This window comes from Lissotriton helveticus, chromosome 8 (assembly GCF_964261635.1).
Source record: "Lissotriton helveticus chromosome 8, aLisHel1.1, whole genome shotgun sequence".
NCBI lineage: Eukaryota > Metazoa > Chordata > Amphibia > Caudata > Salamandridae > Lissotriton > Lissotriton helveticus.
Genome location: NC_136069.1, coordinates 1,298,246,035 through 1,298,271,396, shown reverse-complemented (window position 1 = coordinate 1,298,271,396; position 25,362 = coordinate 1,298,246,035). Strand labels below are relative to the sequence as shown.

Sequence of the window (25,362 nt, the reverse complement as noted above, 5' to 3'; positions counted from 1 at the left end):
ACCAAATAGGACACTGTCGGGTATTGGGATCGCTACCAGTATGGAAGGCAGACAAAATGAATGAGGAGAGGAGTGATAGGGTTCCAAATGTTTATTTACTCTACGCATGTGTCACACTGTTCACCGACAGGTTTCCTGGTTGGGTTGATCCCGTCTTCACCAGGACTCTTCTTGGGAGTGGTGGTTCGATCTTGGTTCCACCCTCTTCCCAGGAGCCGGTATCGGTTGTGGAATACTCCGGATATGCAAAAAGAAAAGAATATCGTGGTCAGTGGTTAGGAAGTATATACTTCCTGACTCAGGGGAAAAAGGAGTGAGCAAAGTAGTCACCGCTAATCCAACACCAAGTGGACCCCGTCGTGACCTCCCTCTATACCGCAGCCCTCCCTTTCCTATGCCCCGTGAACCCCATGACTTTCGCCCGTACCTTGGCAAGCCACCCCCCTCCTGGAGGGTGACTGGGCGAGACACGGTCCCGTAGGCCTCCCGGCTTGATGTCTTCATCTGCGTCAACGCCTCTCGACTTAGCGTCTTCTTCTACGGCAGCTTCACCAGTCTTGTCAGGTATCCCGCTTCCGTCTTGGTTTACTCTCCAAGCCACGCACACTCCTCCTCCAGGGACTCAAGCTTTCATCTTCGGCCAGAGGCCTGGCTCTCTTGTGTCGCCCGCCTGCTCCTCCGATAGGCCAGCATCTGGCAGCGTCATGGGCCAAGCCCCCAAGGATTCTTCCTGGTGTTTCCTCTTAAAGGGCTCCAGACCTGCCTGCATAGAGGGCGATATGCCGTCTGTAAATGTCCTGTCAGTGTCAAAGGGTAACAAGGTCCGCAGTTCGTCATCGGATTTGGATCAACAACATGGGAAACAGTACACATTTCCGATGGACAGAGAGTACATGAGCCATTCTCTTTTGATTAGTTCACCTCCTACATTTTTTTTAAAGACCATGGAACGGGGAACATTATTTTTACGATCTTCATACTGCCTTTTTTAAGCCGAAAAATCTCCATCAGTGTTGACTTTCTACAGGGTCTTTACTACACCAAAAATTCTGCACTTCATAGGTGATATTTTGCTATTACCCTATGTCATTTTGATAATCTGGTACGAGGATATTTCTGTTCTGAAGAAGTAACCACTGCACAAAGCTGGCATCTGAGGATCAGCACTTTGCTGGATTTGTTCCTTCCTGACAGCCTGTACCCAGTCTGTTAGTCTGGTCTCCTTCATCTTGGACACCATCAACCACATCTGCAGAGCTCCACAAGGATCCTCGCTCAGCCCCACCCTCTTCAATGCCTACTTCCTCCACGCCCACAGAATCAAAATCATATCCTACATAATGACACTCAGCTCATACTCTCCCTCTCTGACTAGGCGGCAAACACCTGTAGCAGTTTCTCCGCCTGCAAGACCAAAGTCACTAGATGAATGAAAAACAACTGCTTCAAGCTCAACACGCACAAGACAGAAGTAGTAATCTTTGGCAAAGACACTTCACTCTGGTACTCTGCTTGGCGGCCTGCTGAACTTGGACCCACACCCTTCCCAGCAACCCATGCAAAGAACCTCAGAACAGTAATTTTCAACCAAGTCAAGCAGTCTTTGATGTTTCTTGTCGGAGTAGGAGGTTCCACCACGGGCTTTCTTTTTGTAGGGAGGAATAATCAGTGTGCCAGTCTAGAGCAGAGAGTTCAGTTCTGGGAGTATCTTTGTAGCTTTACTTTAATGAGTGACCGTTGTTGCCATTGATGGACCTGTGAGTGATGCAGAAAGCCATGCATGCTGAGAGTCCCTCAGTGGGAAGCTAGTGTAGAACTTGGAGGGTACTTATTGTGACATCCCAACATATTTTATTCTAACCAGTTTATTTTATGGATGTGTACATTTATTGGAAAATATTCACACATGGGTCATTTTCACATTGTTCACGTTGAAAAAATACAATTGACTGAGATGTGTTGTTTGGCTTCAGTTATTTAGTTTAATTGTATATTTTCCTACCTAGAAGGGCCTTAAAAATGCCATGCAGTTGCATTTGGTACTGTAAAAGAGATATCCAATAACCTAAAAATAAAAAGTATGTTCTCTTTTACAGTGTTGTCTTACATGGACGACCTCCAGGATCTGAGTTTCCAGAAGGAGACCATAAAATTGAGTACACTGTGATGGACAGAGCAGAAAACGAAGCTTCGTGCAGATTTAATGTTAGAATCAGAGGTAACAGTGCATGTGTACTCTCGTTGCAAATTTTGAATAACATGAATTATTCAACATGCTGAAGAAAAAAAGCAGTGTGGCCTTCTAACAAGGACAGATTACATTTTAGAAACAAAACAGCCTGATTTAGAGTTTGGCGGATAACCTTTGCTCGTTCGAGGTGGCGGAAGACAGTACCTCTGCCGTCCTGAGGGACCTTTGCCCCACCAAAATTATATTTGTCTCCGGCCCTCAGGACAAATCTGCATGTCAGTGTAAGAAACGTTTGAAGAGCAGAACCGTCAGATATGACAGACTGCCATCAAACTTTTCAATTATTTTTGTTTTTAAAGAAAAACCTCCCAAAGTGAGAGTTTGTTTTTGGAAAACAACAAACGAATGTAACCCACAAGTTGTGAGTTGTCTACCAGGATATGGGGGTGATTATTGTTTTTTTCCTGTTCCTTACTACCAAGTTTTTCCTACCAATGACTGATAAAACAAAAAAATACATCATCCACCTTAAATAGTGCTAATGGTGTACAGTCCTTCCTCCAATGGACCCTACACTGTTGAGCTGTCAAATGAAGCATACCGGTGACGGTACCAATGGGGGCTCTTGGCTCTGTTGACAGACAATTTACAGTCTGCCCGATTCTAATTGAGGTGGGCAGATAGAGCCTTTGGGGGGCAGGGTATTCAATTGCACGTTCAATGGCTGTACCTTGTCTGTCAAACTCTATCAGGCTCAAAATCACAAATTGAAAAACAGTTATTTTCTTTACTAACTCTCACAGAAAGTGGTAATGTGGTATTTCATGACAATCATGCGTGAAAAACATTTTTTATTGCGCAGCCACTTTTAGAGTCAGTAGTATGTATTGAGACACTATTAGTAGGCAGGTGATGTAGAATCTTGTTTCCAGCTTGACAACAGTTTAAATAATGCCTCCAGCATCCCCTCTTGCATTAACCATGTAATCCACTGGATGAAGAAGAGCATCCTCTACATGAATTGAGTAAAAACTGAGATCCCCGTAATGCAAAAAACACACCTAGCTCTCTACCCTTTGACTTGATAATAGGTCTTGAATCCCCACCTTCTACTGCTTCCAAAGCCAGGAAAAGAGGTATAGTCTTTGCTTGTGTACTCTTGTTCAACACACAAGACAATGCAGTGGTGAAAAATATCAATCTCCAGCTCGCCAAACTTTGAAAATGTACATTATCCGTGTCCTGTCTATTGCAAACACTGATCTCCCTAGGAAACTCATTGCGAAGCTGGAAAAACTACTGAACAAGACTGAATCAAATTCAATATTTTCTCATCATTCACAATGCCTAATGGGTTAAAAGGACCAAAAACCCCACAATACCTAGATTCATACTGGAAAGGGGCGACCATTCGGTCCCCCCGAACGTATGGTGGAGTACCACGATCCCCCCGGGAAGCCATCTTGGGCGGGAGGCGAGTCTCGGCTGGTATGCCCGAAGCGGCGTAGCCGGGGCGCGCCTTTTTCCGCCCTGGAGTGGTTTGTCCTAGCCAGTGACGCACTCGGCCACGCCCTCGGAGGCGGGCGGGGGCGGGTTGACGCCCGCCCCGAAGACGGATAAAAGAAGCAACAAACCAAGAAAACATCCTCTTGTTCCTGTGCTCTGAAGCTGCACCTCCCCACTGCACGTGAGCTCAGGACGGAACGAAGAGCCAATTTTGAGCGTTGTAATCTTTCTTTTTGTCTTACAGATATCCCGTCTGGGAATGCCTAAGAAAGTCGGAAAGCGGGTCAGTACCGATCAGATGCTCCGCATGCTCATGAAGGAGGTAGCCGATTTGAAGAAGCAGATGGCGGCTAAGAACGGGGAGGGAGGACCGAAACGGCCTTTGCCGGGAGTAGTCCCCGGTGGGAGAGGCAAGAGGTCCAGAAAGGGGGCGCTTGGGGGTGAAACTCCGGTCCCTGATACCCCACTTGAGGAGCCAACCCCGGTGCCGAAGGGGGGGAATCCGATCCCCGTGGTGGTCACCCCCGTGACCAGGGAAGATATGCCTCCCGAGTTAGCGGCACAATTGGCAGCGTGGTTGGGAAAAGATAACGAGGGCACCACGGCTGACGACGCCCGGGCAGTAATGAGACAACTGCGGGAATCTAGGGAGGCTGCGAAGACACCAGCTTCTGTTACCCCGCCAGTTACGGCGGCGGAAAATGCAACAGGCCCAGTTTCGGCGGCAAATGCAGCTTCTGGTTCAGGTAAGCGGCCATTGCCGATCGCGGGGGAAGGGTCCGTACCTTCACGAAGGGAGAAGGTGGCTCAGCATGTTCCACTGGAAATTAAGGAAAAGATTTGGGCGAATAAGTATGTTAATATTTTTTCTTTGCTTACCGACCATTACGAGATGGAGCATGTTAAGAGCAAAAAGGAGCTCATGCATCCGAGTGTTTGGCGCGCAAAAATGGCCGCCTTTAAGGTTGACGAAAACATTGGTACTTGGGGCAGAGCGTGGGGCATTTTTACCTCCATCATGGGTGAGCGCAGGCCCGAGTTGCTGACCGAGTTGCCTATTTATCAATCGCGTATCATGGAGTACTCCGTAGCGTATGGGGGCAATCAGTGGTTCTGCTATGACAATATTTTTAGAAAAGCTAAGGAACATGACCCAGTTTTGACTTGGGATTGTTACGACTCCGTGTCATGGCAAAAAATGGAGAGTACTGGAATGTTAAAAGTACCATTGTCAGGGAGTAGCGGGGGTGAATCTTCCCGCCAATACTCTGGGACATCCTTTCGGACGGGTGCAGGTAGCGAGTACCACTCGAAGACGAGTGGCAACGCAGGTAAAAGGGGGATCTGTTGGAATTTTAACAGAGGTAAATGTACGAGGCCCCAGGGGTCATGCAAGTTCAGACATGAATGTGGGGGGTGTGGGCAGTCATCCCATCCTGAGTCCTTGTGCAGAGCCAAAACGGGTGATAACGGTGGTAAGGGAAGCGCCAAACAGGTCTGAAATAGTCCGAGGGGCGACTTTACCTACTCCGATTGATACCATGGCAATGATTCCTTGGCTCAGTGAATACCCGGATCATGCTTCCGCTGGGGTGTTGCGGAACGGGTTTTCATATGGTTTCCGCATCCCAGTGGGGGATTTTCAGGGTGTAGCTAACTGTACGAATCAACTATCGGTCTTACAGCATTCGGCTGTGGTACAGGCAAAGATTGGGAAGGAGGTGACTCGAGGTCGTGTCGCCGGTCCATTTGACTTGCCACCGGTTGACAATTTTGTTTGTTCCCCTCTAGGGGTGGTCCCCAAGAAGGACCCGGGTGAGTTTCGGCTGATACATAACTTGTCAGCCCCACGAGGTCTTTCCGTGAATGATGCGATAGACCCGGAGGTGTGTTCGGTGCGGTACGCATCTTTCGATGGGGCCGTCGCCATGTTGCATCGCCTGGGGCCCGGGGCGCTGATGGCAAAATCAGATATCGAGTCAGCGTTCCGTTTGCTCCCGGTACACCCAGACGATCAGCGTCTCCTTGGTTTTAGGTTTCAGGGTCGCTATTACATGGACAGATGTATGCCAATGGGATGTTCTATATCTTGTGCCTATTTTGAAATGTTCAGTTGTTTTTTGCAATGGGTCTTCACAAAGAAGACGGGTTTTCAACATGTTATGCATTATCTCGATGATTTTTTGTTCTTGGGGGCAGCCGGGGATCCAGAATGTGGACAGGCTTTAAATGAATTTTGTGTCTTGATGAACCAATTTGGTGTGCCATTGGCGCCAGGTAAGACCGTGGGTCCCTCGACTTCCCTCGAGTTTCTGGGGATCGAGCTCGACTCGGTAGAGGGTTGTTTTCGACTACCAAGAGAAAAGGTTTTGAAATTCAGGGCATCCCTTGAAACATGTATCAGTGAGACTAAAGTAAAACTGCATCAATTACAACAAGTGGTGGGCCAGTTGAATTTTGCCCTGAGAGTAATGCCGATGGCCCGCCCCTTTTCCCGCTCGATTGCACAAGCCATGGTCGGCCTGAAGGAGGGTCATCACCGCACGAGGCTCTCGGCAGAGGTTCGCCAGGACATGCGCATTTGGCTGGCATTTCTTGCGGATTTCAATGGTCGAATTGTCTGGATAAAACCGGCGGTGTCCTCTGAGGAGCTGGGGCTGTGGACAGATTCGGCGGGGAGTATAGGTTTTGGCGCCATATTCGGCACACAATGGACGGCTCAAAAATGGCCGTCATGGTGGCATGAGTGCGGATTGACGAGGAACATTGCTTTTCTCGAACTTTTCCCTATTTTGGTGGCCCTGAAAACTTGGCCTGAGGGGTTCCGGGATCAGTCTGTGGTGTTTTGGTCTGACAACATGACCGTGGTAGAGTGTATCAATAATCAGGCAGCACGTTGCAAATGGATGCTGAGACTGCTTAAAGAAATTGTGTTATTGTGCATGCAGTTGAATGTGCTCTTTAGGGCAAGACATGTCCCGGGGGTATTGAACCAAGCGGCTGATGCGCTTTCTCGTTTCCGTATGCAGGCCTTCTGGGGTTTTCTGCCCGCAGCGGACCCGGTGGCAGCACCCTTTCACGAAGCTCTCTGGTCTCTCGGTGCCCCGAACTACAAAACCTCGTGGGAGAGAGTTTAGCGCCCAGGACAAGGAAGGCATACGAAGGGGCGTTCCGTTCCTATTGGTCCTTTTTGGGTTCTGCTAGGGGGGAGCTTTGGGGCCAGGAGGAGCTTGTCGTTAAATTTCTGCTGTCTTTACATCAGGCAGGCAAATCAGTAGCTACGGCCCAGAGGCATCGGGCCGCCATTTCCTTTATGGCAAGGGCTCATGGGATCCAGGACCCGACAGCGTCTTTCGTAGTCCAGAAAGCGCTACGGGGGTGGCAACGCCTGGAGGGTCGCAAAGCAGATGAGAGGCGCCCGATAGGTCTGGATAGGTTGGCCCTGTTATTTTCCGTACTCCCGGCAACGTGTTCATCACAGTATGAGACAGTGTTATTCCGAGCCGCTTTCGCGCTAGCATTCCATGGGGCTATGCGGGTAAGCGAACTAGTGGCGAGGAACAAGCGGGATACGATGGGGGGATTGTGCCAAGAGCACGTTCAGGTCAAGGGGGAGACAATGACTGTCTCGTTTGTCAGGTCCAAAACCGATCAGGGTGCGTTTGGGGACTGCATAATCATACAGAGGATTCCCGGGTCCCCCATGTGCCCTGTGGTTTGCGTAGAGGAATATTTAGCGCAGAGAGTGGCATCATGGGGGGGGACCTTTTTGAGACACGCTGACACCACCCCACTGACAAGGTTTCAGTTCCAGCGGGTGCTTGCGATGTCGATTTCGGCCGCGGGCTTGAACCCCGGCGAGTTTGGGACCCATTCTTTTCGGATAGGGGCTGCTACAGAGGCTACAGCCAGGGGTCTGAGTGTAGAAGAAGTAAAACGTGTAGGGCGTTGGTCCTCGAACTGTTATAAAAGGTATGTGCGCTTGCACATGTTATGAAGCTGTAATGATGTACTCACGCTTCTTGTTTTGTTTGGTTTTCAGTTGCGCAAGCCTACGAGGCGGGGCGGACTGGGCAGTCGACCCGACACATGGGGACCAGCGGTCAGACTTCACCGGCTGGGAAAAAGGAGGTGTGGGTCGTGGGCCACTCATACGTGAGGCGTGCCGGGGACGTATTCAAAGCAGGTGACATGATTCACGTGGCTGGGGAATACGGGTACAGTGTGTCCTTCTACGGAAAGGGCGGGCTCTGTATTGACCAGTTTCAATCCTTTTTCGAGGGTTTGTTAGGGCGGACAAGGTCACCGCCGTCTATAATCATAGTCCATCTTGGGGGCAACGATTTGGTGGCCACTGGTAGACGACTTCTTCTTGAGGCAATGCTTTCCACAGTAAGTTGGTTGGCAAGGAGAGTTCCAGGGTGCACAATTGCATGGTCCCACATGATCCCACGAAAAGTGTGGCGGGGGGCTATTTCTGTTTCTGCTCTGAATCATTCAGTAAGGAAAATAAATAACAAAGTGAGTAGATTGTTTCGTTCAAGTTCTCTGCATTCTGTCTCGCATGGTTGTATCAGAGGGGACAGTATGTATTTGGGGGACGGTGTTCATTTGTCCCGGGTGGGGAATGAGTTACTCATAGGAGACCTCATAGCTTGGTTAAAGAGTTTATAACATGACCTTTAGGCAGGAGTTGTTGTGGGGGGTCCGGATAGCCGGTCAACTATCCGGCCTGTGGCGGTAAGGTCATGATCGGTGAGCAGTAATTGGAAGATCCCTATGGGGGGGCGTCACCCATTACGGATGGGAGCGCTCGGGGGAGGTGGCCATTGGCCCCTCAACGGGGAGGCGGTCCCGTCTAAGGATAGGCCGCCGGAAGGAAAGGAAAGGTGGTCAAGGCCCCTTCCTGGATAGGAGGGGCTACGGGCCCTCCTGGGGAATTTCCCGGGGCCAGGACATCTGCGACGGCAGATGGGTAAGTTGTGTGGGGTTCGGGAGGGGGTTTACGCTACCTCTTAGACACCTCACACGAGTCCTCGGACGACCGTTAAATAGCGTCGAGTTCATTGGGGCCCCCGTCAAGTCCAAGGGAAATTGGTAGATGCACTTGAGGTACGCCTCTGTGCGGTTGGTCCTCTCACAAGTGAGGGTTGTATTTATGGTTTAGGGATCTGACACCGGTTACGACCTTGCCGTTGGCCCTTAACGTTAGGATGTACAATTTCAAGTCAAATGTTTTGTAGGATGTTGGATCGGCTAGGAGAATCTTTGTATTAGAGATCTGTTAAGGTTAGCCAAACATCGTAATGTGGAAATGAAATTGTACATAATATGAAACTGTTATTTTAATGTTTTGATTTTGTTTCATATTTTAATAAATACGGCCGGGAGGGTCACTCCCTCCCGCCTTCCAAAAGTTCAGAACCGTTTCGGTTTCCCATCCTTGGGGATTGTGTCGAGAGGGGGTGGCGGGTATCTCAGCCATATGGAAAGGGGCGACCATTCGGTCCCCCCGAACGTATGGTGGAGTACCACGATCCCCCCGGGAAGCCATCTTGGGCGGGAGGCGAGTCTCGGCTGGTATGCCCGAAGCGGCGTAGCCGGGGCGCGCCTTTTTCCGCCCTGGAGTGGTTTGTCCTAGCCAGTGACGCACTCGGCCACGCCCTCGGAGGCGGGCGGGGGCGGGTTGACGCCCGCCCCGAAGACGGATAAAAGAAGCAACAAACCAAGAAAACATCCTCTTGTTCCTGTGCTCTGAAGCTGCACCTCCCCACTGCACGTGAGCTCAGGACGGAACGAAGAGCCAATTTTGACCCACCCACCAGCCCCTGAGGACAGCTAGTTGTTTTGAAATAAAGTTTTGATGTGGTAACCCTATTTTCTTACAGGTTGTGACGATTGTCGTGATAATTTTTGAGTATGCAATAAAGATGGTCACTTTCAATATGTTGTGCAAATAAAGGATTTTGCAGTGGTGTTGATCAGTAATCATGCTTTTAATAGGCTATAATTCTTTCGTGATTTAGTAATTTAGGTAGATTTGTCGTATTTATTGTCAGGCGGTAAGGTCATGATCGGTGAGCAGTAATTGGAAGATCCCTATGGGGGGGCGTCACCCATTACGGATGGGAGCGCTCGGGGGAGGTGGCCATTGGCCCCTCAACGGGGAGGCGGTCCCGTCTAAGGATAGGCCGCCGGAAGGAAAGGAAAGGTGGTCAAGGCCCCTTCCTGGATAGGAGGGGCTACGGGCCCTCCTGGGGAATTTCCCGGGGCCAGGACATCTGCGACGGCAGATGGGTAAGTTGTGTGGGGTTCGGGAGGGGGTTTACGCTACCTCTTAGACACTTCACACGAGTCCTCGGACGACCGTTAAATGGCGTCGAGTTCATTGGGGCCCCCGTCAAGTCCAAGGGAAATTGGTAGATGCACTTGAGGTACGCCTCTGTGCGGTTGGTCCTCTCACAAGTGAGGGTTGTATTTATGGTTTAGGGATCTGACACCGGTTACGACCTTGCCGTTGGCCCTTAACGTTAGGATGTACAATTTCAAGTCAAATGTTTTGTAGGATGTTGGATCGGCTAGGAGAATCTTTGTATTAGAGATCTGTTAAGGTTAGCCAAACATCGTAATGTGGAAATGAAATTGTACATAATATGAAACTGTTATTTTAATGTTTTGATTTTGTTTCATATTTTAATAAATACGGCCGGGAGGGTCACTCCCTCCCGCCTTCCAAAAGTTCAGAACCGTTTCGGTTTCCCATCCTTGGGGATTGTGTCGAGAGGGGGTGGCGGGTATCTCAGCCATATACTCTTCTGCAGATTTCTCCACTCAATGTCCATTGTCTAGCTGCTTAATCCAGCAATGGCCCCTCAAGAATCTGGAAGTTGGAGGCACATTCTTAGTGGTACAAGGACTAAGACTATGAAGCTCCATTACCCTACTGTGAGATGTGAACCCAAGTATGGTCGGATTCCTTTCCAACTGACCCATTTTGTTAGAGTGGGTTGGAAAGGAAATTGACTATTCATTCTGACTGCCATCTGACTCGCTCGGAGAGCCCGTCCGCCAGTCGGAATGACTTCAGTAATCCCAAGGGCGTCTCTCGTCTTACAATGTTGGATTCCGACAGCCATTCTGTTCTGGCCTTTCTGATGCAGAATGGCTGTCAGAAGTTGACTTTTGGGGCCCCCAGCAGGGCCCCCATGGGTGCACGACCTCCGTTTGGTGGCCTAGGAGGCACCTATGGTGCTCCCCCTGTTGATTCCTGCACCTCGTGGTAGGCACCATTGGGGGCATGCCACGGTGCATAAGGATGTATGTATGTATGTATTGTACACTTATATAGCGCAAGCTGTCACCCAAAGGGTATCCTGGCGCTTTGACTCCACTAAACCAAGTACGCAGTCACCACATTATACTGTTCTAGGAAAAAGTTAGGTCTTCAAACCTTTTTTAAAGATGGAAAGTTCCTCAAACTCCGCAAAGAAAGGGGGAGGGAGTTCCAGAGTTTAGCGGCTGAGTATCTAAAGGAACGGCCACCCATTCGCAATCTCTGAACTCTCAGGACCACCGCCAAACATGCTGAGGAAGAGCGTAGCAGTCTTGCTGAGTGGTACCACGAAAAGAGTTTCTGCAGCAAGACGGGTCCTTGGTCATGCAGTGCCTTAAAGGCCAGGCAGGAAGCTTTAAAACAAATTTGTTGCTGAACAGGTAGCCAATGAAGGTCTTTTAGCGCCAGAGAAGAAGAAGCAGCGCGTTGCCTAGAAAGAGCAAGCTTCGCTGCCATGTTTTGAATACGCTGCAGCCTACTAATCAGAGTGCTAGGTGCGCCCAAAAGTAAAGCGTTACAATAATCAATCCTACTTAGGATAATACCACGCACCACCTCTGGCCTAGCCTGCACTGGAAGCATGGGAAGAATTTTACGCAAAGTGCGTAGTAACAACATACAAGTGGAAATGGTCTTGTTAACAAAGCCATCCATCTGCAGATTGGGACTGAACATGACTCCCAGATTACGAGCTGAATCCGCCGCCACCACTGTGCCCATAGTGGACAATGGCCAAAAATCAGCCGGTAGGTGGCGCGGGGTACGATCAGATGAACAATACAATACCTCGGTCTTTGAGCCATTAAACTGGAGAGAATTGGTTCTCAACCAGTCAGCCGTAGCAGACATGCATTGTTGAAAGGTCTCCTTAGACACGGCGTCTTCTCCTTCAAGGGAGAAGATAAGCTGAGTGTCGTCAGCATAATTGATCACTGAGATGCCAAAGGAATTAATTAGACTAATCAAAGGGCGGAGGTACAAATTAAATAAAATAGGGCTAATCGCTGACCCTTGGGGTACACCTTGCCCTACTCTTTTGATCCCTGATCTAAAAGGAGGCAAGGCCACCACCTGGTGTCTATTCTGGAGATATGAAGTTAGCCAGTCCAGTGCCAATCCCGCTACCCCAATCTCCTCCAGCTGACTGATAAGGATGGAGTGGCTGACCGTGTCAAATGCGGCCGACATGTCGAGCAGCACTAAAAAGGCTGTACTACCAATGTCGACCCGCGATCGAAGATCATCCAACACGACCGCCAGCGTCGACTCCGTACCATGCGCTGGCCGGAAGCCAAACTGGGTCACATCCAAACAGATGTTCCTTTCCAGAAAGCTGGGCAGAGACTGGGTCACGAGTTTTTCCATGATCTTAACCGGGAAGGGAAGCAACGAAAGTGGCCGATAATTCACCGGGCAGGTGGGATCGAGTGTGGGTTTCTTCAGAAGAGGAGAGACCACAGCCAACTTCCAGCACTCTGGCACCGTAGCAGTGCTAAAGGACTGGAAACAGATGGAATAGAGGGGGCAGAAAAGCTCCTCCTGAAAAAGCTTCCAAAATGTATGGGGTAGCGGGTCAAGAGGAGAGCCCGAAGACACACCATTTGCAAGGAAACAGAAATCCTCAAACGGAGGAAGGGTAAAACTTTCCAACCTTGGATGACCTGAGGTAAATGAAGGTACATGGGCAGCAATTGGCTGGGGACATGAGCAACCCGAACTAGCGAGTCCACTCAGAATGGTGGCAATCTTGTCCTCAAATGCGTCAGCCAAGGTATCGCAGAGAGACTGTGAGGCCGGAATATTGTTTGCCGCCCATGTCGGCTTAGAAAGATCATTACCTATTTTAAACAGGGTCTGTGATTTGTTAGATGCCTGTAATAGCATATCCTCTAGATATTTCGCTTTAGCGCGCTTAATCTGGGCTTTATAGTCCAGCAGCGCTTGTTTAAAGAGGGATCTAGCAGACTCTGCATAGTGCTTTCTCCATACCCTTTCTGCCTGCTAGCATCTTATTTTGGTATGGAGAAGATCGTTAGAGTACCACGGCATGGCAGGCCTACGTCTATCTTTTGATTTCCGCAGGGGGGCCAGCTTGTCCAGCGAGTTGGTAATTTGCATACATAGGCCTTAGTAGCTCGCCTCCACATTCCCCTCTAAGGAAAAACCTCCCGAAAGCAAAGTGGGTAGAACACTGCTATTTAGAAGTTTAGACCATTGTCTGCTTGTTTTGGTGGGACCCGAACTGCACTCTCGTGCAGAGTCGGCAGGGAGACCTAGGGAAAAATGGACTAAAGCGTGGTCAGTCCAACATTGAGTAATTATATCCCTAATCTCAACCTGCGTGGCTTCTGCAAAAACCAGGTCTAAGGCATGGCCCTTCAAGTGAGTCTGGGAGAGTACCAGTTGCTGCAGTTGAAGATTGCTACATGCCTGGCACAGTTCTCTATAAGCTGTGTCCATCGGCCCATTTGGCCACAAATTAAAGTCCCCCAGAATAAGTAGTCTAGAATGAGTATTGGAAAGGTCATAGATTAAATCGATCAGATCAGGTAGGCTGGACAGTGCATTACCCGGAGGTCTGTAACATAACAGCCCGGAATGCAATGTTCCTTTCTGTCCTTTGAGAGAAAAGCCCATAAGTTCGAATTCTTGGACCCTCTTTACCTCAAGCTGAGAGAAATCCAGAGTGTCCCTAAATATAAACCCTATGCCTCCCCCTCTATTCCCCTTACAAGGGTTATGCCTGATTTCATATCCCGAAGGACAGGCCAGCCCAAGTTCTACCTCGCTGTCTGCTCGAGTCCATGTCTCTGTAAGAAAGAGCACATCCAACCCATGAGATTCAATTAAGAGTGCGATTTCGACATGGTGTTTGCAAAGAGACCGAACATTAAGTAGCCCGCAAGACAGCACCGCTAATTTGTTAGACATCAAGGCCGGCAAGTTACTTACCGGAAGGCGATGACCGAGCTCAAAGAGCTCTGCTCTAGAGTAAGTTAGCCGGTGTGTTGCCGCAGAGGCAGCGTGGCTAGTGCTAGTTGCGATCGATGCGCGAACGGGTGCAAACGGGCGTCCGCTGCGCGCTTGATGGATATGCATATTAAATGGCCGTAGACGCGGGAGTCCTCCGATGTAAACACTAGCCCCCCAACCAAGATGGCGCCCGCAAATCGGCACTCACCCGGTCACCCTCACCCAAGATGGCGGCCTAGATCGCCGCGATGCGGTGGAGTCACGGACCCTAGCACGCCCTGAAGCGCCCTAAATCCCGCCAAATGCGGGGTGAAAAAACAATTATGGTGCAGGGTAAGAGTCTCACCTAAATATTACCCCTCAGAGAGCGTGCAAGAGACTAGGTGCCTATCGTCAGAAAAGAGCAGCGCGATAGCGCAAAGATGCAGGTAATTTAAAATGATTAAAACTAGCAATGCAGCACGTTGTGTAAGCGCGCTGTGCAGATGAACTGCACCACTTTGTTTTACAAAGAGATCATGCATTCAGGTCGAATGCATACTCCTATTGTAAAGAATGGGAGTATGACCGAACACTGTTCGGTTGCATCCTAATTGGTGAGTCAGGACCGCTAGCAGGAGGTCGTATGGACATCTTAATTAGGCCCTCTGAGTGATTCAGGAAACTTTCCAAAATTGTTCAGACATTCCTTGCATCTGAAAAGGTAACAGACCATGGGTAATGATAAAAATATAAGAGACAAGGGAATTATCCTTACCTGACTCTCACTTTACACTCTTGCATGTAGCAATAGTTTACTACTCTTTTCTAGGGGCCTAAGTAACCAACAATTAACACACAGTGCATTAGGAAATTCACAAATAAATAAGTCTGAGATAGTTCACAAAAGGGTCTGAAACCAAATGTCCCTTGAACATGTAAATACAGATACTAGTTTCCTATTTTTATTTTTACAATGCTATGTAAAATACTCTTTATATTGCCACAAGTATAATTCTAATAACGTTTCCTGTTAATTGTTTTAAGGGTATGCATGGTTGAAGGACCTAGCATGCACAGCAGACATATCCATAGAATGTAGGAGGTATCAGAAGTGACTAGTGAATGAGAAATAGATGGGGCAATATATTACATTCCAAGCATCTTTGTGAGCCATGTTCAGAAGCCACCGTTGGAATCCCATCGGCATAGGGCCCATTTTACAGTAGCATTCATGAATAAAGGAAGTAGCACAATAGGTGTACTGTTTTATGTACTCTTACATGATTTGTGAATCTGTCTGAAACATCCAACTCCTTATGTGTTAAAGCAGAGAGAGGACACAGTCCTTTGTATTTGTACTAATTTTATATGGATATTCCCTGAATATACCCATTTTAGATGTTTCAGGGCCAATTTACAAAGGCATGTAAGAGTATATAAAAGAGTCCTAAAAGACGCCATGTGCATGCACATGCACAGCACTCAACATGTAATGGAGTTACTTGCGTTTTTGAAACTCCATTACAAGATGGCCATTGTATATACATGTGTGTGCAAAGTGGCCATCATGTAATTTACTTCAAGAAACATAACAATCTCCATTACAGGATGGCGCTTCCATGCAGGGAAGTTTCAAATTAACAATTCCATTATAAAATGGCTACCACGTATGAGCATGCATGTTGCTGTGATTTGCTCTTGTACGACTCCTAAATTTTAGGAATAACCCCAGAGTACAAGAATAAATCACACTTTCTTGTATACCAATCTTTGAGAACTTGACCCTATAAATGTATCTCTAACATTTAGTGCAAAGTAAGATCGACTGAATACAGTCACTGTAACTTCTTAGGTTGGCTCAGCGGTGGATGTATGACGGTACAATGCGTACCGTTTCAACGCGTGCCTTTACAACGCGTCTTTAACAACTCAAGTCTTTACAACGACTTGCGTTGTTGGGCGCGGATAGTGAATAGTATAATTTACTATTCTAACACCAGTCCCCGTGGATAGTAGGGAAGGTGTTGGAATAGTAAATATACTATTCTTTATCCTTTAGCGTCCTCCAGCGCAAGTCGTGGTTACGACTTGCGTTGTAAAGGACACGTCGTAAAAGCACTGCGGGGTAACATCCGCGTTGAAAAGGATGTTCCCCCTCAGGGGTAAGCTCAGTTAAGGCGATATACAGTTGACTGCAGAGGCAGGGGTTGTTCCTGCGTTAGTAGAGGTAATCACTCCATTCTGAAACAAAAATGCTGAAGCATTTGCTAGTCTAAATTCAATAGATGGCTATGATAAGCCCAGCAAAAGCGTGCCAAGAGATCCACACGTTAATAGTGCCCATCAAGTTGCAGGTAACAGAGAGGCCATGGTAAGCCAGGTGACTGTGTCTGTTAAAGTGGATTCACTGTTACTCACCAAAGGCAAAGCCACCAGACTTACCACTTTACTGCCAGTACTACCCCCACCTCAGTTGTTACTAATACCCCACCATGACTAAGTTTACAGCTCAACCAACCCTAGAAGTTACAGCAACTGTATTCAGTCGATCTTTCTATGTCCTCTTCAGGTTTGAATATGCTGTGAATTTGCAAGAGTAAGCTACACTTACTTGTGCAAAAAAGATTTGTGAATCAGGCCACATATTGTTTCCCACGCAGCACAAGAACTTGTGATGTAACACTATATAAATGCAAAAAGAACAGATGATGGACAGAATGCTGAACAAATCAAACATTCACCCCAGTCACAGATCTGGGTTAAATTGATGCCATTCCAGTTTAGACCCAGCCACATGCAAATCGGTCTTGACCCTGCTATTCATAGGAACAGTCCACGCAGAACTGCCAGGCCATGTCCTCCCTGGACCAGAAACAAGCAACCTCGTACCAGTTTTGGTGTATCACCCCTCATCAGCCAGGCTATTTTGAATCTGGTGGCATAGCGAGCACTGGACCCATGTCTGGGCATACCCTTCTCACTTAGGGTGACAAATTCAAAAAGAACAGATGACGGACAGAATACCTAACAAATCAAGCATTCACCCCCAGTCACAGATTAGGGGTAAATCCATCCTTTTTTCACTCGCCACACGGCTTCAGTTTCGACCCAGTCATATGCAAATCAATCTTAACCCTGTTCCCCATGGGAACAGTTCAGCCCGAATTGCCAGGCCAGGTCCTCACTAACAGTAACATTCATGCACTTTTCTTTAATTTGATTTACATACTTAATCTCCTGGACATGAATTCAGGGATAACTCTTGATCCTACCCTCTCATTATAGATCAGGAAATCCTTTAGGAGACCTCTGTAGTTAATTTTCCAAGCTATTTTTCAACGCTTCTGTGATTATACTGTTCCATCACAAACTTTTTATGTGCAGGTTTTCTGGAGGGGTCAGGCGCTGTGCTTGTTTCTTATTCAGGCCTGAAATTAAGTCTTATAGTTTCCATTCACCATTTTCCTTTTTTTCTTCTAGTCAAACGTTGCAATAATCTCATTGCACCGGAAAATGGCTACATCAAGTGCTCATCTGCTGGTAATAATTATGGCGCCACTTGTGACTTCTCCTGCGTTAGTGGCTACGAGCTTCAGGGCAGTCCAGCCCGAGTATGCCAGTCCAACTTAGCTTGGTCGGGGCAAGAACCAACGTGTTCCCGTAAGTGAATATTTTGTCATTGTACCTCGTGTCGTTGCAGAGTTGCACCTTTACATTATAATTTGTATGTTGTACTATCATGATTATTCTGAAAATATGTGTTTATTTATTAATGCACGATTGACTAATAATAATGTATATGAGTCATTGAGACACCCTTGCCAGACATTCTATGTCATTATAGGGGCAAAGTCCTACCCTAGTTCCAGTAATCCTAAAGCATCCAGTTTGTGACTGTGGCAAGGGAGAGTGAACAATAAGTGCTGGGACAAGGAAGGGTAAAATGAGTAATGAATATTATCAGTAATTAAACGTCACATTACTCCCTTAAACCATCCTCGACCAAGTCTTTAATAAATTAAGATATACCAGAGCAGCAGTCTCACAGCCCACTCACTACCAACCACTGCCAACCTCAAAGGAACACTCCCTGCCCAATAAGAAAAAACATAGTATCACTGAAGGAAATGCAGGCAAGAAAACATGAACTGCCTAAACCTGAACAACCAGTCAGAGACTACTACATACCCATAGCCCATTTCGTGGGACAGCATAGGATGAAGTAGTAGACTGGCACACCTGGAGTGGGGCTTAACCTTTCTGGGCTAAATCAGGCCTAAGTGAAGCACATAGTCCTTAACTCTGCAATGGGAAACAACAACACATGATAGCCAGTTCAAGAATGGAAACCTGAATTAAGAGCCTGAACTTGCCATGAAGCAACAAACCATATACAAGAGCAAAGGAACACAATACAATAATAATCCAGACAGAGCACCCAGGTGCCTAGACAGAGGCACATATAAATGCAACAGTTAATTCCATTATCAGATCCAGAAAATACACAAAACAACGTGTGGCCAAAGAAGAAGGAACCACCAAAACGGTATTTATTTCCTGTAGACTTGAAATTGGCAAATGGCCACACGATTGGGACAGTCTGAGAACAGATGTCTGCCATCCAGAAGGATGTTTTCAGAAACTCAAACTAAACCATCTGATGACAGGAAAACGTGCAAGGACTTAAACAGATAGGCATTGTCAAAACCACCCAGATAGAGGAAACTCAGAACTGCCAACGGGGTCACAAAACAAAGCCACCATAGGCCAAGCACTAGAAAGCAAGAGACCAATAGCAGTCAAACAACCAGAGACATCTGACTAAGGAACTGAAGCTGTTCCATTGATTAATCTCACAGCACTGCAAAACACTGTCCTCACAAAAGCAGGAAGGAAACTAAGCAAGGAAATCTTGAACCAATCAACTAAGCCCTCCATCTGCTCCTCAAAGGCTCAGCCAGCCAGAATTCAAGATCAACCCCCAATACAAGCCCCAATTTATCTGTCCCTTCAATTGAATTCTAAAATACAGGAAAACAGAAGGGCTGCTCCACCAAGTGCCGAGAGTCACATAAAAGGAAGCCCAGAAATAGTCAGACCATGGGCCTTACTGGAAAACGAAAATGTGGACAGTCAAGACCTAGGGACACCTAACTGAAAAGAGCATTGGAAAACAGGGTGTCAAGCCCTGATAGCAATGTACAGCATGACCAGAAATCCCAATAGCTCATGGAAAAGCATTAAAAGGACAGGCAAAAGACCCTTCCAGACCCCATAATAAAAGGAGAAGTGTACATCCAACAAGGCAGACCAACAGAAACAAGGCCCAGGGGATAAAATCCATTATCCATGTATGTCATGGGGAAACCCTAAAGGCAAATCCATAGATTAAAAGAAGAAACTGATGAAGCAAGACACAAAGATGCTTAAGCGACAATCTCTGTAGAACGAGAAAGTTAGTGTCAAAACTGAACATCTTGAATGCCAAGCCCAGAAGGGAGTAACAATTTAGCAGTGGCCCCCAAGAAAGCCAAATTGGCCATGGCCTGACACTACAAAATCGAAGCCATTAAGGTGAAGCAGAGAAGGCCAGGGTAGTCAAGACTGTGCATCACATGGTCTAAGTGCAACAGAAGTGGAAGCTAGAATGGTCAAGGCCTAACTTGAAACTCTGTACCTAGCAAGTAACACAATAGGAGGCCAGAATGGTCATGGCCAAATTTACAAGCTCCACGTCTAGCAGGCAGCCCTGGAGGAAGTCAGAGCAGCCAAGGAGTAATCAACAAGCTTCCAAACTAGCAGGGTTCAAAAGAGGAAGACAGAATGCTAACGACCAATCGTGAAAGTCCCAATTCCATAAGCGAACGTAAGAGGAAACAAGAGCACCAATGTCTAATCCACAAGCTCCTTGTGAGCATGGGGCACAAGAGGAAAAGAGTGGTCAAGGGCAAATCCACAAGCGTAACAGGGAGCACAAGAGGAAGCCAGAACGGGCCAGGCCCAGTGGAGCTGGAGCAATTTTAAGAATGGGGTGCTGCCATCAGTGTTACATCCAGGGGCGTAGTTAACCCCCGCTTTAGCAGCTACAGTGAGGGTGAGGTTCTTGATGGGCCTCTCCTAGCTGCAAATTACCAGAAAAAGGCTCATAATTAACATGAAAGGGTGAGTGAATGGAAGGATGGACTTGAAATAATGGATGGGTGAGTGAAAGGGTAGATGGATAGATGCATGGATGAATGAGTCACAGTATAGATGTAAGTATGGATGAGTGTAAGGGAGGAAGGATGGATAGATAGATAAGTGAAAGAATGGATAGATTAGTGAGTGAAAGGATGGATGATGAGAGGGTAAATGGATGGATAAATGAAGTGAAAGGCTGGGTGGATGGACAAGTTGAAAGGATCTTTCAAAATTGCCCTTGGACAGAAGGGTCCAGAACTTCCTGATATCTGGATGACGGATGGCTTGTGCCTGTTTATATTCCTTCCTGACTTCACTTATGCTGGGAGCGTCCCTGTTTCTAATGGCTACGGACAGTCTCCCTCTCAAAACTCTGCATTCCCTATTGAACCATAAGTCGGAACCCTATAATCTAGCCTGCTTTGGCCCGGTCTTGTGGCCATGGATGAGAAAGAAGCGTGCCAGATGGTAAAAAAAAGTCTCTATGGGAGTTGCTACAAGCAAATATTTCGGGTGGGTCGTCGGGCTCTATACTCAAAGACTCCAGGTGCTTTTCTAATCGTTTTTGATCAATCTAGTCATGGTTTCATCTGCAGTAACGGCAGGCCATTTGAGCCCGCGTTTGTTGTTGGAGGGAATTAACTCCTTGGTGCTCAATGGAATCAGAGTGACCTTCCCCCTTTCGCCCCATGGGTGCTCGACAGTCAGGCTAAGGGGATTATGGTCGCTACCACAGGGCGGGATGAGGACCATGTCCCATACTAGAGGCCATAAAGTAATGTCTACTAGGAGGTAGTCTATCCTACTCACCCCTTTCGGTCCATTAAAGGGCATCCCCCCTCCTTTGTCAGAGCTGACTCTCCCATTTGCGGCCCTTAGCCTATGTTCTAAATAATTGACATTCAGCTGCAATGCTGCTTTCAACCATTTTTTAATGGGGACACGCTCCAGAGGTGGCACCATCCAAGCCTTATCGCTCACATCATGAGACTCTACCCAGTTGAGTGGCTCAAATGTCACATTAATATCACCACGACTATTAGGGAATGGCCATCATGTCTAGCTTCCAGTAGATTGTCCAGGGCACGCACAGTTGGAGAGCTGCCTCCTCTGGTGCTTCTGGCATACACGTAGAAGATATCAATGGACTTGCCCTTACCATTACTTAACCTTACCCTTAAAATATCAGGGCTGTTGGACGCAATTGCACCTGCGAAAGCCCCTGGCCCGGATGTCATCCCTAGTGACCTTTTCCGTGCAGATAGGGAAAACTGGGCTACATTCCTCATTACATTGGCCAACGATATAACTGGTGGGGGAGGATCCCCGATTCGTGGAAAGGGGCTGAAGTAATACCCATTTTCAAGAAAGGGGATAGGTCGATGCCTTCCAACTACCGTCCGATCAGCTTGATCGATTGTGCCCAAAAGGTCTTCTGTCGTTCCGTCCTAGCCAAAATCTAGGACTGGATGGATGAGAATGACATCCTCTCTCCAGGCAGGATTCCGGCGGAAGACCGGCACAATCCCGGCACAATCTACCAAGTTTTTCATCTTGGTGCACTATATTGGAAGGTAGTTGTCTTGGGCAGGGGAAGTTTATACCTTGTCTTTATAGATTTAAAAACAGCATTTGACCTTGTGCCCAGGGACTCACTATGGCGGGTGCTTAGGGATATGGGATTGCCTCTGGAGATCCTGGAAATACTAATCAGGTTGCACAATGGAAACTACGTCCGGGTGAGATGGGGGAACCAGGGTCAATATACTGAGCCTATCATGATCCAGCGGGAGGTCCCACAGGGATGTATTTTAGCTCCAAATATTTTCTCCCTGTACGTCAACCAGGTAGCAGACTTTTTGTGCTCTCTACCAGCAGATGCACCATCTCTGGCGAACCGTAAAAGTTCCACACTACTATTCTCTGACGATACCCTGCTGGTTTCCAAAACTCCCATGGGTCTCCAAAAACTTTTAAACCACTTCAAGACCTTTTGCGAGGAGAGGGGCTTGGTCATTAACACCAACAACACCAAGCTAATGATGCTGAACCCTCATAAATCCTTCAAGGGTAACTTATTTCTAGATAGTGTCCCGCTTGAGATGGTTAATTCCTTCGATTACTTGGGTATCAAATTAGGGAATGGATTGGAAGAATCATCTAGAGAAGGCTTCCTTGAAATGTACTCAGCTTACTGGAGCTTTGAGGAGGCAGCATTGCTTATCGTATACTATGCCTGTAGCTCCCGCTCTCAAATTGTACAGCTGCAAGGCTGTGTCCCGTGCCCTTCATGGGGCAGAGCTGTGGGCTACAGCACCCACAAATGAGCTTGCAGTCTTGGAAAATAAGTTTCTCAGGAACTTGATATCCCTTCCCCTAAGCACACCCCTTTTTCTTCTTAAGCTTGATCTGGGTATTAAGTCCATCAATGATCTTGCGAGGCTCCACCCACTGCTGTTTTGGCATCGACTGGTCTCCACTCCTGATCTGGCCCCTTATGCTGCTGCTCTTTGTGAGATCTCTACTATGGACACCGTAAAAAAAAATGTCTGGATTAACAAGTAAATGCTCTTCGGTCCAGCATTGGTTTGGCAATTCAGGCTATCGGCCACCCACCTTCCTACTCAAGAAGCCAAGTAAAACTCCTGTATTGGGCATGGGTCGATCAGAACTACCTCAGGAAAAGTCAATCTGGCAGCCTATCAGATGCTTTCACTGACTTGAAATCTAATCGTCATCTAGAAAGCTACTTTGATATCATTCTGGTGCTAGCCAACAGGAAATTGTATACACAGTTCAGGCACGGTAGTTTACCAATTAAGGCTTTTACCAATTCCTGGCAGAGTAACAAATCCCAAAGGCTGTCCCTCTTGTCCATGTCCACATAAAACAATAGGGCATATCCTTTTTGCCTGCACAGCATATGCGAAACCAAGGAGCAAATGGTTAGCTCCTGTGTGCAGACAATTAGGGACCCAAAAGCTCTAAAGACGCCCTACGGATATTAAAGTGAGATGCCAGATCTCTTATTGCTTGTGCCACCGTGAAATTCTTAGGCTATTTCTGGGCGATTAGAAGGAGGGCAGAGTTAACAGTGTTGACTGGTCCCGATAGATAAATCGAGACTGTATCGACCAAACAACATTTCCAATGCTGGAGAAGTGTGGCTCACTGGTTAGAGGCGGCAGACCCGTAAGCAGAGAACGGCCTGGGACCAGGGTTCGATTCCCGACGCGGCAGGTTCGTGGACCAGGGTCAGCGGACTCGATAATTCTCGCCTCGGTGCCTACTCTAGTCAGAGACCACACGAGGCAACTCTGGGCATCAGCTTGCCTCATCTTCACAACGGCCCCCCCAGATCGCCGGGGATGCTTGGTCGCACCTTAGAGATACCCATCTGGGACCATCTCTCAGGGTGAGCCAGGACGGGTTCCCCAGTGGTCGAAGCGTGGAGATACTCCTCCGGGAGTCAATTCCTAGCGCTATATAAACCCGCAATTAAATTAAATTAAATGCTGTTATTTTCTAATTAATTGTTTTTACGGTTGTATTTTATGTATTTTAGTCTACAGTGACAGGTGCTAGGGCTTTCAGCTAGATTCATCAAAGTCCCGTTTTGCGAGTCTGTAATAGCGATTCATAAGGAATCGCTATTAAGGACTTGCAAAACGGGATTCATGTAGGAATTGCAAATAATATTGCGATTCCTACATCTTCCTTATTTGCGATTAGCATGAATGGGGAGTTATTCCTTATTTGCGATTAGCAATTTGCTAATCGCAAATAAGGATGCCATTTCAAGGGTGCCAGGGGTGTCCAAAGGACACCCTGTAGCACCCCTGAAAAGCAAATGTAGCCAGATGTTGCGCACACACATGTCCAAAGGACATGTGTGTGTGTAACATACCACTCAGAAAAATGCACTAAAGTGCATTTTTCTGAGTTTTCGCTATTTACCACGAAGTTACAATTCGTGGTAAATAGCGGCCAAATATTGCGAATTCGCAAATTAAAAATGGTTGATGAATTGCATTTAAGGAATCTCAAATAGAGATTCCTTAAATGCAATTCCTCGCAAATATGCGATTTCGCAATTACCGATTTTTGCATTTGGGATGATGAATCCCAAATGCAAAAATTGCGCTCGCAAAGGGCCAGATTCTCAGTATCTGGCCCTTTGCGAGCGCAATTTCCTTTCATGAATCTAGCTGAAACTCTTTAGACATGTGGCAATTATTCCTTATTGTTCAACGTGTGGGTCATAAACCCGGAAACTGATTTGAATAAATGTTGTTAACGCATTACCACTTTAGCTCCATAGTACTGTTAGAGAGACCTTAATCATGAATTATGGGGAATTGCATCATCCATGTTATATCCATGCTGTTTCATCATGTCAATCTGAGCGCTTTTTATCCTTCATTTGCACACTTGTCTTTTGAAACACTCCTTTTAGTCTAATATGATATATTAACGATCTGTATGGTTGTTTCTTTTATGGTTTTTGTAACCGAAATAAAGAATTTTTGATTGATTGGGATAGATGTAAGGATGAATAAGTGAAAGAATGGGTGGATCAGTGAAAGGGAGTGTAGAAGAGAAAGCTGGATAAAAGGGTGGATGGATGAGTGAAAGGGTGAATGGATGGATAAGTGAAAGGGTGAATTTATGGATAAGTGACATGATGGCGGGGTAAGTGAATGAAAGGATGGATGAATGAGTCAAAGGGAATGGATGGATGGATGTGAGTGAAATGATGGAAGGATGAGTGAGAGGGTGGATAGATAGATGCATGAATAAATGAGTGAAAGGATGGATGAAAGGATGGCTAAATGAAAGGAAGGAAGAATGGATGAGTGAAAGGGTGAATGGATGGATGGATGGATGAGTGAAAGGGTTGGTGGATAGAGGATGAGAGAAAGGATGGATGGTGGGAAGATGAATGAATGAGCAAAAAGATGGATGGATGAGTGAGCAGGTGGATGGATGGAGAGAAAGGTTGGATGAATGGACTGAGTGAAAGGGTGGATGCATGAATGGAGTAAAAGGATGGAGGGGGGTTCTTAATGGGCCTCTTCAGTCTGCAACTCAGCAGACAAAGGCTCATATGGGATGATTGAGTGAGTGGATGGATAAGTGAAAGAATGGATGTAAGGATTGATGAGTGAAAGAGAAGGTAAATGGGTGGTTGCATGAA

The 25,362-nt window shown here is 47.1% G+C and overlaps 1 protein-coding gene across 2 annotated transcripts in view; it reads left to right on the top strand.

The window, feature by feature from the left end:
* SRPX (sushi repeat containing protein X-linked) overlaps nucleotides 1-25,362 on the top strand; it is a 464,109-nt gene that overhangs the window by 318,319 nt on the left and 120,428 nt on the right. For both annotated transcript variants that reach the window (XM_078658263.1, XM_078658262.1), the window contains 2 exons: nucleotides 2,097-2,218; nucleotides 17,466-17,645. In XM_078658263.1, coding sequence (XP_078514389.1) covers nucleotides 2,097-2,218; nucleotides 17,466-17,645 — 302 coding nt within the window. The remainder of the gene's footprint in view (nucleotides 1-2,096; nucleotides 2,219-17,465; nucleotides 17,646-25,362) is intronic.